General features: G+C 41.1%; 1 protein-coding gene and 1 long non-coding RNA gene across 16 annotated transcripts in view; one reads left to right on the top strand and one right to left on the bottom strand.

Annotated features, from left to right (window-relative positions):
* The window catches only part of LOC111737701, a 23,563-nt gene extending 11,788 nt beyond the window's left edge, over window positions 1–11,775 (top strand). Inside the window, exons 2-4 of the long non-coding RNA XR_002779530.1 lie at window positions 1,858–1,866; window positions 4,866–4,868; window positions 11,503–11,775. This is a non-coding gene — a long non-coding RNA (uncharacterized LOC111737701). The remainder of the gene's footprint in view (window positions 1–1,857; window positions 1,867–4,865; window positions 4,869–11,502) is intronic.
* Window positions 1–12,086, bottom strand: part of RNF145 (ring finger protein 145) — a 68,403-nt gene that overhangs the window by 15,128 nt on the left and 41,189 nt on the right. For 3 of the 15 annotated variants that reach the window (XM_011356725.2, XM_011356726.2, XM_023528619.1), the window contains 2 exons: window positions 9,983–10,178; window positions 7,053–7,817 (listed from right to left, as the gene is read on the bottom strand). In XM_011356725.2, coding sequence (XP_011355027.2) covers window positions 7,600–7,817; window positions 9,983–10,178 — 414 coding nt within the window. In that variant the 3' untranslated portion in view covers window positions 7,053–7,599. Of the gene's footprint in view, window positions 1–655; window positions 750–3,352; window positions 3,429–3,935; window positions 4,247–4,775; window positions 5,929–7,052; window positions 7,818–8,583; window positions 10,179–12,086 lie in introns of those variants that run through there. The other 12 variants (XR_002779523.1, XR_002779521.1, XM_023528618.1 and 9 more) reach the window with 10 other exon arrangements.

Raw genomic sequence — 12,086 nt, 5'->3', positions numbered from 1 at the left:
ATAAAGTCTCCCCCGACCCCACCCACGCACACACTCTTTTCATCAGGAAATTATCATGCTAGGCAAAGAAATCTATTATAAATTACTAGTTTAAATTCCCCAAATGTCTGAAGAATTCCTCAAAGGCACACATTTTTATAAAAGCTCACACATTTAATATCACATACAAAGACTTATCCAGCTTGGGCTCTGGCACTGAACCCAACCAACCAGCTGTGATTACCCTTAATTTGGAATAGAAGATGTTGGCTATAAAAAAAAAAAAAAAAAAAATATGCCCTGAAATATCAATCTCTTAATCTTATAAGGAACAAAAAATGAAATCTTGGTGAGACTGTAGCCAGAGACGCTTACTAAATGTGGATGAAGTCGATGAGGGCATTGCATAGAAAGAAAAATAAAATAAAAAACAATCTCAGGTTTTAGAACTAAACAGCCATGGATAAGAATCACAGTTCTAGCTGTATGGTCTGTGAGGTTAATTTATTTAACCCCTATGAACCTTAGTGTCCTCGCCTGCAGAATCAGGCCTCTTTTGAGTGGGTATTCTACATCTGGCACTGTAAGTGATGGCTGTACTCTAGGTCCTGAGCCAGGCATGGTGGATAGTGGATAATGGATAATGTGCACCTGTTGGGGCATCCTCATTTCTTACCTGAGCTGCCACTGTCTCTTATCAGGTCTCTAGCATCCACTCTTGTTCTCCTTGCAATCCATTTCCCACACAGCACAGCAGCAGCACCAGCTTCCTAAAAGACAAATCTGCAGCTCAAAGTCCAAACTTCCTAATGTGGTACGCCAGCCCCTGGTGACCTCATGGCCTCATCCCGAGCATCTCTCTAGCTCTCTCACGATGTCCCTTCCCCACGCTCTCCCCTCTATCTTCTCCACTCTCTGAGCTCTTCTGCTGTCCAAGAGGCTGTGCAATTACAAACATGCTCAATATCTTCAAGGTCCGGTGTGGCGGTGAATAGCCATACGTGGCGACTGAGCGCTTGAAATGTACCTAATATGACTGAAAAACTGAATTTTTAATTTTTGAAATTTTACTTAAATTGAAATAGCCATATGTGGCTAGTGGACAGAGCAGGCACATAAAACTTCTTTAGGTTCCCAAAGTGCTATGTCCTCTGTTTTCTCTGGGTCTTTACCCTTGCTGTTCACTCTCAGCCGAAGACATTCTCTTCATCTATTATGTCTCAGCCTCCATATCCCTTATTATATGCTTTCGCAGGCTATGATTATATAAACTCTGCCACTGATAAACTCTCAAACAAACAAACAAAAACTTTCATTGTGCAAGTAAGGCTCTATGTCAGAGCAATAACACCTTAGTTAGGCCCTCTGCTGTCCACTGACAGGTGTGCGAGGTGTTTTTCTCTCTGCCCTTGACTATACATTAATCCAATGGGTGGAGGGCAATGACAGTTGGTCACAGGCCACAATTCATCCCATTAATGTGTTTTGTTTGGCGTTTACAACATGTAAAAAACGGAGCCAACATATTAAATGGAAGAGATTTCATCTCCCAAATATATATATATATGGATTCCTGGATCCTCTGGAAAATCTGGCCACATTGGACCCATATTCACTTCTGCTCAGTAATCATCAGCTAGGCTCGTTCCAGTACCGTAGTCACTAGCCACATGTGGCTACTTAAATTTAAATTAATAAAAATTAAATAAAATTAAAAATTCAGTTCCTCAGTCTCACTAGCCACACTTCAAGTGCTCAATATCCATCCACAGGTCGTGGCTACCAGGGCAGATGGAGAGCACCCCCAGCATCACAGGTGCTCTGTAAAGGTACATTCTTTAGAGGGGAGCTGGGGAGGGAAGCCTCCTGCAGGAGGAGTGAGTGCTTGTTAGGTCTGAGGCCCCCCGGCTGGCCCACTTCAGCCCTTGACATGACCTGCCTGCCCTCTCCACGCCCCCGTAGGCATTTGAATTTGAGAATCTGGTCTATCATATACTTTTGGGTTTTCTACTTAATTTTTTCAATTTTTTGGAAAACACCACTAAGCTTATTCCATCAGGAAGGTATAAAAGGAGTTAAGAGCCAGAAGTGATCTGAAAATGAATATGAAAGTAGGGATAATAAACCTGTAAAGTGGTGTGTGTGTGTGTGATCAGCGCTGTCTTGGTGGGAACTGTTCAAGCAGGAAGCAACTCATGGCTGAAAAGTACTGTGCATATGTAAGAACTACTCAGCAAAAAGGTAAGCAAATGCAATTGTCAAAATGGAATTTCTGAGTACGTGACCTGCAGGGGTCATAGGTAACATAGATGATGGGATCTGGGTGGGACCTGATGAACTAGGGGGCCAGTTTAAGGGACAGGAGCCCCTAAGCTCCTGTGGAATATTACAGTGGGAATGGACTTAGATCTCTGATTTTTTTCCAGGCAACTCAGGAATTCAGATTTTTTTATGCGCAATCTCCCAATTTTAGCACGATTTTTAAAGAAACACTCTTCAAGCAAAACAAAAGTTTTACCAGATTCAGGCCCCAGGGGCCGTTTGCCGAGTCTGAGCCTATAGGTTGGCAGCACAGCAAAGATTAACTCGCCTAATGCTGATTCTAGAGAAGGTCCGGTATTGAGAATACCAAGGTTTGGGGCAGGTGGAACCATGCTGCAGACCAGGAACACAGGCTGCAAAGGTCCCAGGCCCATCAGATCTAGCTGCAGAGTATCCAAGTGACAGAGCAGCAGAGAGCTGGTCTTCGGTGGAAAAAAAATATGCCTTACAGAAAGCACTAAGAATATTTCAAACTTAAATATTGAATGTTTTCTCGTATTTGGTGGGAAATGAATCCAGGGGCAACAAGCCTAAACTTCTCCTTAGTCACTTTGGACTTATGAACAATAGATTTCACAAACAGCCATGGGCAAATAGAGAAGCTGGGCTCCCGCTCAAGGAACTCATCACGCTTTTAGTGTTCTTATTTAATTGTGCATCTTCCAAATGCACCGTGAAAGCTCCATGAGGGCAGGGACTGTGCCCAGCGTTGAGCCCACGTCTGGTGCCTAGGAGTTACTTACAAACACGGGTTGACTGGATGCCATGGGGACATAGGGAAGTCAAGCTAATTGGAGACGGTGAGGAGGTAGGGTTTTGGGGTTTGACAGAGATCATCTATGGTGGCTACAGAACGAATGAAACCTGCAACGTACCCAGGACACAGACATCTACAGGAAGTAGTCCCTAAGATATCTTTCCTGTCAACACCACTGATTTTAAGTATAAGAATGACAAATTCTGAAACACATTTGTCTGTGAATAGGCACACACTATAATGTAATGACTGAAGTAGACTCTGAAGCCAAACTTCCTGGGTTCAAATACTTACCACTTTGGATTTTGAGCAAATTGTTGAACTCCTCTATGCCTCAGTTTCCTCATCTGGAAAATGGGGATGATAATATCTACATGAAGAGGTGAGTGTAAGAACTTATTTTTTGTAAAGGGATTAAAAGAGCACACGGCACGAGGTAAGTGTTAGCTATTATTTTTTTTTTTTAGAGAATATCAAAGAAAAAAAAAGATGTAATGCTACTTTTAGATCTACGTATCAGATATATAAAACACAAGAACCATGGGCTCAGTTAACATAGGGTTCAAAGGGCCTTGGGGAAAGGGAGGCAGTTCCCTAGTTCTGATTGTTTCTCTTTAAATACATGGTGGTAGTCACCAGGACAGGGCGATTTTGGTAAGAATGATTATGCACACACTGACCCCTTACCCTCTGCGTCAGGGGTGGTCGGTGGCAGACCCTCAAAGTCCACATCCTACAGTGACGTGTTATTAATTGTACCTTCACCTTAGATTCTAAATGTATCACACGAATAGCTCTCCGAAGGCTGATTTATTTCTAAAACTCTATGGTTTTTTAGTTCTGTATGCTCGTGGGAAAAAACCTGACAATGTTTTACCTTGAAACAGAAATAGTTTCAGACATTTCTGGGTGGTTAATCAACCAGAATGGCTGGTAGACTAGACCGGGTCTCACGCGTGCACCTGGCACCAACGCGCCCGCCAGGCTCTGCTACTTCACTGCGGAAACCCTGCAAGCTGTTCGATCTGCTGGGCTCCTTAACCACAGATGTTCCTCAGAGGCAAATGTCTTCACGTGTGTTTCTTCTCTAAGAAGCTTCTTCCATAAAAGCAGTAGTTTCCGAAACAAAACTGCAGGAATATTTGCTCTGGGGCAAATGTTCTCACATTTCCATTAGATCAGAATCATCTGCAAAATTTGTAAAAAGATAACAGAGGCTCAGTCTCTATCCCAGACACACCCACCCAGAATCTGTGGGGTTGGGCCCAGGTGTCTGTGCTTTTCACAAGCTTCCCAGCTGCTTCCAATGCCCATCAAAGATGGAGAAACACTGGCCTGTTTACACAACAATCTGGCGATATCGTGAGTGTCAAATTCAAACATAGACCCAATTGAAAATAGAGTCAAATAAAACACTAAGTCACTTAAAAAAAAAAAAAAAACTGAACTAGCATAATTACAGGAAAATGAAAATATACAGATCTTACAGTTCACAAATGGACATCAGATTTATTCGCATTGCTTCTGGTTCTCTTCTATTTTCTACTTTGACCAATACAGAATATTTATACTTTATAATTTCATTAAATGAGAAGCCAAACTTGCCCAGTAATCACAGTATCTCTTATGGAAACAGAAGAGTTTGATGACAATCTAATTTTCAAGAGCAGGTCGTGGTGGAGTCGGGGATCAGGGGTGAATTACAAAGCCCACTCACCCCACCTCAGCTCCTGCTGTTGCCAAGCAAGAATGAATAACCTCATGGAGCCAGCTCTTCCAACTTTCTAAGAGAAACTGGAAAATTCAGTTTGTATGTATAGGCTTACAACTTTTAAATGGGTAGCAGCTAATTAAAAATGTTTTTGATAACATCATTTTAAGGTGCACCATTGAGGCCCAACCATAAAACAAAGCAAAATTCATCAGCCCAGATTTCACCTGCATGCCCCAAGTTTGTAATCTCTGTTCCAGAAGTTCTGAGTTCTGTATCTGAATTGTTAGACAATCAAAAACCATTTGATGACTTCATCCAGTTGGCATTAACGTTAGTTATGCTGTCTCTAGAACTAACAAAATTCTCTGCCATTTCTGAACCAGAGCGTTTATACGAGGAGCCATATACTAAGCTCATTTTTTCACTCAGTAGATACTTTGCTCCTGCCCTGTACCAGGCCCTGGGAACACAGTGGTAAACCGAGCCTTGACCAAGTTTAATATTTGCATGGCATGTAAAAATATTCACGAGGCTCATCGCCTAGTCGGTGGTCAAGATTAATACAGATGGACAAAATCTTAAGAACAGAATAATACCTCAGAGATCACTTTTTCAGATGAAGCTGAAGCCCAGAAAAACAAAGGCTGGCTGAGGATCACACAGGTTGAAAGGGAGTAAAAGTTATAGTCAAGTCCCCCTCACCCCTCCCGCTGCCGATTTCAAACCGAAATCCAAGGGGACTGATAAAAGATCGTCAAGGGAAACCAGCAGGCCTGATGCCAGAGACACGACTTCAGTTTAGCAAGAAACCATTTGAAAAGCAACAGGATATTCCATTTAGAATTGGCTGAGAATTTCGTCTACATTCATGGAGACTATGATTTCCAGGAAGTCAGAAGCTATACTATCTTACCTCAGAACATGTAAAACAATAGATAAGCAAGGAGTTGCTTTTTTTATCTATTAAGAATAAATAGAAAGAAAATTTAAGGGGCAAATTGCCAACATTGATAAAAAATAGATTAGGAAAAGAACATCAACATCAGTATTGGTAAGAGCAAAGGTGTGGTTAACAGCAGGGTTTGCATAGTCTTCCTTACGAATCTCCTACCTTGGCTCAACCTTGTCCACGCATTGCAACCGAATGTTGAATCCACTGGGGGAAAGAAAGGAAGTATTTTTCGGAACGACCGCAAGAATGACTAGTTCCCTAAATGGCTCCTAGCATTGTCGATTATTTTCTAAGCAAGTACTACCTCTAAGATGTATCCCTAGTTTTAAGTGTTATAGTATCCGCTATCTTAAAAAGGTAAGAGAAATAGGGGTGCCATAATGACCAATTATCAAACTGTTCGGAATGTATTTGAATTTCAGAAGCTGAATGATAGGCAGTCGACTTTAAAAAGAGAAGCAGAAGTGACTCTGGGTGGCTGAGTGTGCTTGTTGGTAGGGATTTCTGCTGTCACTGAATATAAAAGTAATTTGAAAAGACTAATTCCAAAAGCGAGATTATGGGTGATTTTTATTCTTTTCAAACACTTCACTTCTCAAATAATAAGCAGTGTTTAAAAAACATGAGGAAAAGTCTTTTTAACAATCATATAGCATTTAAAAAACAATCAAAACCTTATAATTCCTACTTTCAACTTGACATGATTCTAAATTTTTTCTTCTAGAACCTATTTATCTCTGTTTTTATGAAAGACAAGAGTGGAAGCAACTAGAGTGTAAAACTTGTTTTTTTAAACGTGTTTCCCCACACCCCCCAAAAAATTGGCACATAACTTATTAATACTTTAACTTCTGTAAGGCTCTTGTCCCATTACCACGGCCATAGAAAAATTCCTCCCTTTTAAACTTGGAAACTACAAAATTCTTCCTTCTCTGTTAACTAATTATATTCACAATTTGACAGAATGTTGCTCTTTTGGGAAAGCAGTGTTTTGACGTAAAATGCTCATGGAAACATGGCATACTACAGAGAAAACACAGAGGCCCTAATAAGGGGCCCCAAGAAGCCTCACGTTCAGTTCAATGTCTGAAAATTGACCTCAAGAGACGTGCTGTGCACATAGCCTGATTTAGGTCACTAGAACAAGTTTTAAAAAATGAAAACACCAACTGCAAATACGTTAACTAGTGTGAGGGTTTAGAGTGTTTAATACTAACTTTGACATCAAAGTTTATAAGATGATTAAAAGTTTTTTTAAGAGAAAAGTGATCGTGGGTGAAAATACATACACACCAGGAAAAGTGGCCTAAAAAGGGCCCATAAGGGATGTAATACCGTGTCACTTAATTTGATCAAGTATAACAAGAGGGAAAATCTAATCTGATTTTGTTTCCTCTTCAGAAGCACAAACTAGGTGGTTAAACTTAATGTTTTCTTAGGCCTAAAGTCTGGCAGTGAGTTGGAAACCATTACAAAGATGGCTGAAAAACAAAAAATTTGAAAGACAAATGGCATTAGACAATGCTACTCTCCCAACATATTAGAAAAAGGAACAAATTAAGTCAGAGGTTCTCAACTGGTATATTTTGAACCACTCACAGTTTTGCTCCTAAATTTTGATTAATGTGTAAGTAAAATTAAGTGTTGCTTCGACTGAAGCATGGTAGCCATCAGCACTGCCAACATGTCCTCTTTCCTGGCCACAGAAGGAACACTGAATTTCCATATCCTCCTGCGCTGGTGGGGCCACAGGGTGATGAGCAGAAGGGACAGACATCCAGCGCTGGAGGGAGCATGGCATTGCTGATGTGCGGCCCTTGGAGCCCTATCTCCTTGTCATGACCACCGGAGAGGTTCAAGACAGTGGCTGTTCCGTCAGCCTAGATCCCTGAGAGTCTGCACCAAAAAAGAGCACCACTGCCTACGTGCAGACACACAAGCAATGTGTGAGACATAAACCTTTGTAGTTACTGTAACGTAAGGCAGCTCCCCTGACTGAAACAAAGGATACACACTGACAGAGTTATTTGTCCACCAGGCGGCTGAGCTGAGAGGCTCCTGTGACTTGTTAAGTAGAAGCTGGGATCTCCGTGCTATTAGGAGGTAAAAAAGTGTATTATTATTATGTGAAACTTGATGCCAAAGAAAACTCTACTTTTATTAAAACATCTGAGTACTTTTCCTTAGATCTTCTATGAGAATCCTCTGGTCAGACGTATGTATAAACAATACTAAATGTTGGCTAAGTTCACCATGCATAAATGATTTCAACTCTGCAATTTTATGCCTTTAAACAAAAAAAATTTAATATTTAAAATGTACTTTTTACACAAAGGCTGAAAAATCTTGTTTTAAATCAGAGATCGCCGCTAGGTCTTTGTGCAGCCTGACTACCACTAGAGGGAGCCATCTACTCCATTTTCTGCATAACCTGACTCACCAAAAGGATGGCTGGAAACATCCAGCTCCACCTGGGGAGATAAATCTAGTCTTGCCACTTCTTTACTAAATGTAAAATTGTGTTGGTGTCAGACTAGTTGGGTAAAATCACCTAGGAAGCTCTGAAATGCACGTTCTCAGGCATCTCTAAAAGCTGATTCAGTAGGTCTGAAGTGTGGTTAAAAAATGTGTAATTTTTTTAAAAAAGCTTTCCAGACGTTTCTAATGCATAACTGGGTCTGCTATCCCTGGTATAGATTTCAAAGAACTGGCCCCTTCCAATCAAAGAGTTTTGTCATCTACAGGGCATTTTTGACAGGGGTCAAGATAAAAGAAGCCTAGATAGATAAAAACAAAACCTGCTAAGACCAGAATTTCAACAAAACACTTTATAGTAATAATCACAGGAAAAAAACAAGGTTCTCTTCAAATTTAAATTTATTAAGACATTCAGCTATGTCTGTCAGTCTACATCCAAATTTGCTACGAAAAATAAAATAAAGTCACATCCCACATTAGGAATACCAAGTCTGAAAAACACTTTTTGAGCCAAGCCTATTGTATAAATAAATGACTAGTTTCTTTTCATATCAAAATTCCCATAAAAAAATTACATTCCCCCCTCCCCAGTTCTACCTGTAGCCATGATGAATGTAAAAATTTAAATATGACATATCCTTGTCAAAGAAAAGGTGCAAAGTCTATTAACAGCTTTAAAAGTGGCATTTGCAGAGTGTGATCATACAGTTATGTACTCATTCCCAAAGTGCAAATATTGCCATAATTTAATACTGTTTTGATTCAGTTGCAAGAATTAAACATTACACAGGATTGAAAAGTACATGAGGGCCATTATCAGTGCCTAAAGCCCTTCCCACTTTGGTCTCCTGCGCTAACATGGACTCCAAAGTGTTCATTAGAGTTTTAGCTCACTTCACACAGCCAACACAGTGTACAAATATCAACAAAAGTTTCATATACATCAAAATTTTGAAGACTCCATCACAAAGTTCAAGAGTCTCAGATGATGTGAATGCACCCGCAAGGCCCAAATGCCCACCCGCCCCTCCCCTAAAGCACATACAAAGTATGAGCGTGCTTCGATCTCTCAATACAATCGATGCTTTTAAATCTTTGATTTCGATCAGTGCTGTACAAAACTCAATAATCACCAGACTGAGTTCCATTTAACCGAGGGAAAAGGGGGTGGAGAAAGGGACTAGTCTCTGCTCACGCTCTGTAACAGAACGATCCTGTTCCACAGAAAGTGAAATGTCAGTTCCACTTCTGCCTGCTTCTTCCCATGTTGTCCTTATGCTCTTCTTCCTCCTTTCTTTAGCCCCTTTCACACACTCAAATCTGATTTTATTTATCCCTTACATATCAGGGGCAGTTTCTGAAGTTGTTGAGATTTCCTTGTGGAAAAACCTCTACAAAACATCAGCATAAGACATATAAATACATTTTGATTAGCATACATTACAAAATGTCTCCCACAATGTCAAGGGCACGAAAGCAGGTGGTCTCCACTGACAGCACTTCCTGGATTAGATCCTTGGAATGTCGTTTCCCACCTAATCGCGTCATACATTCATTCCTCAAATCAGAGCACAGATCCCAGGGGGAGTTAACTTCCCCTGGAGTTAACTTTCTCAGTGTTACACCTCCTGCTTTTCTTCTTTTGCACTAAGAGGATATTCTTTGGGCTCACAAGTCCCTTCCTGGCTATCTGATCTGCTGGCAACGCACTCATTATTGTCCCTAGAACCGGCTTGCGTCCCAGCCCCTTGAGGACGCTCTTGGTCTGAGGGTTCAGTACCTTCCTGCAGGGCGACATTCTGCTCAGCTGCAGCGTGAGGCTGTGGGCCCGGCTCAGGCCCTAACCCTGGAGGCTGGGAGGAGTTTTTGAGCTGGCAGTGGCACAGAGGGCAGGTCTCCTGGACATACAGCCATTTCTTGAGACAGCCTGCGTGGAAGAAATGACTGCAAGGCGTGATCACAGCAGATTTCATGTCCTAAAAGGGGTAGAAGAAGACAGCTCATAAGTGTCTATTATCTAACACCTTTGCTGCTACCCCTCAAAGTTCTGGTTGCAACATTTCTTTCCCACAAATTTCCCACAGAAAATTTGTAACACAGATCTTAGAATAAAACTCATTTTCTATTTTAGTAAGAACACTCCTGTCATCAGAGACCCCTTCAAATAATGCAAGAACCACTGGCTAAATAATTTTTAAAAGTGAAAACCAAAAATGAGGAAGAAACGACTTTCCTGACTGGGTTCTGCCTTGTATGAAACATGAGGTGACACACTTGCAGCGGTACGATTACTGGGTCTCCACGAGTATGGCACGAGTACACTTAGAACCCCAGAAAATCTGATGAAGACAGGACTTTTCCAGTTACGCTTCAACACAGTTGAACAGAGCCTTCCATTATGAGATTATTGGCAAGGAGACAAAATCAGTCACATAACACCAGGTTGTTGGCAAGGAAGTGGCAATTTCATTAGGGAAAAGATATATATCGTTTTCAAGATATGTTCTGTATAAGCCAGTGGTTTCTCGACTTGCATCAGAATCACCCCCAAGTGCACCCAGTGCATTCGTAAGCCACCTCAGACCTACTAAATCGGGATAGCAGAAGATGGCATTTACAAATCTATAGTTACAGCCAGCCACCCATGTGACTTAGATGCACACTGGAGTTTGATAACCACTGGAATACGAGGTGGTAAACTCCAAATTAATATTCCTTGCTTAAGCTATATTCAGGGAGGGAAGGCTGAGGACACGAAGTTTACATTGAAGAATATACATTTGGTGAATTGACCACTGATTTTAAGTCCCAAAACAAGGAGTTGTGGCTATCACAGAAATTCCTTGCCAAGAGCTGGTAGCATCTGGGAGTCAACTTTTAAGCAGAAAGCCATCCAAGGAAAAGCAGCCAGCTGGGGAGTTAAGCAATTTGACTTTCATTTTCTGTGTAGTATCAGCAGGTAGTTCAAGCACCTCAAAAAAAGTGATGTGACAACAGGAAATACAAAAAGAGGACTCTTAAATCTCAGAATATTTAGACAGAGGCTGCTGAAGCTATTGTGCCCTGCATCTGTCTTTGCTGTGCTTTGTCCTGAGTACTAAGAGGTACCGAGCACCAAGGAGTCAGAACCAAAATGATGACCACTTAACTTGGTGGAACCTACATCATGCCTCAGTTCTCTCGGATGCAAAAACAATCTGGGAAATATTATTTTGCTAGTACCCTAAGTATGATCCAAAACCAATAAAAAAAAAGTGGTAGTTGCATCTTACTAGAAAAACTGCTTATTCTAGATTCTAGAATAAAAATTGAAAGATAGTGTTTAAATCAGCTTTGAAATATAACAAAAAATAGGCCAAGCGTTTAGTCACCTGTAGAAGAGGCTGGTTGAGTAGCAGCTTTTACAGCTAAACTGTACTGTTAAGACTGTATGTCTTAAAGGCAGACATACATACACTCTATCTGGACTGTAAAGCAGCCCTGGGGAAAGAACATGCCCTGTATACTCACTACTACTATCCATGGTTTTATTCCACCAGCCCACACTCCAAGAGTGCTTTTAAAGGAACAGCTTCTGCTGTTGCTCATAAATCCTGCCCACACTTCCAACAGTACAGTGTAGCTGTAAAAGCTGCTACTCAACCAGCCTCTTCTACAGGTGACTAAACACTTGGCCTATTTTTTGTTATATTTCAAAGCTGATTTAAACACTATCTTCCAATTTTTAATAAAAGGCAATCATCAGCTATATATGATGCATATGTCAGAGGCCAGGTAGGCCACCTGCACTGGTATGCCAACTAGTTGCCTCTACCGTACTTCTCCACCTCCCATCCCACAGAGGCTTGCACCAGTCTCAGATATCTATCAACCTACAGATAAGC

The sequence above is a fragment of the Pteropus vampyrus genome, unplaced genomic scaffold (genome assembly GCF_000151845.1).
Source record: "Pteropus vampyrus isolate Shadow unplaced genomic scaffold, Pvam_2.0 Scaffold30, whole genome shotgun sequence".
Classification (NCBI taxonomy): Eukaryota; Metazoa; Chordata; class Mammalia; order Chiroptera; family Pteropodidae; genus Pteropus; species Pteropus vampyrus.
This window is presented reverse-complemented; position numbering and strand designations above follow the sequence as displayed.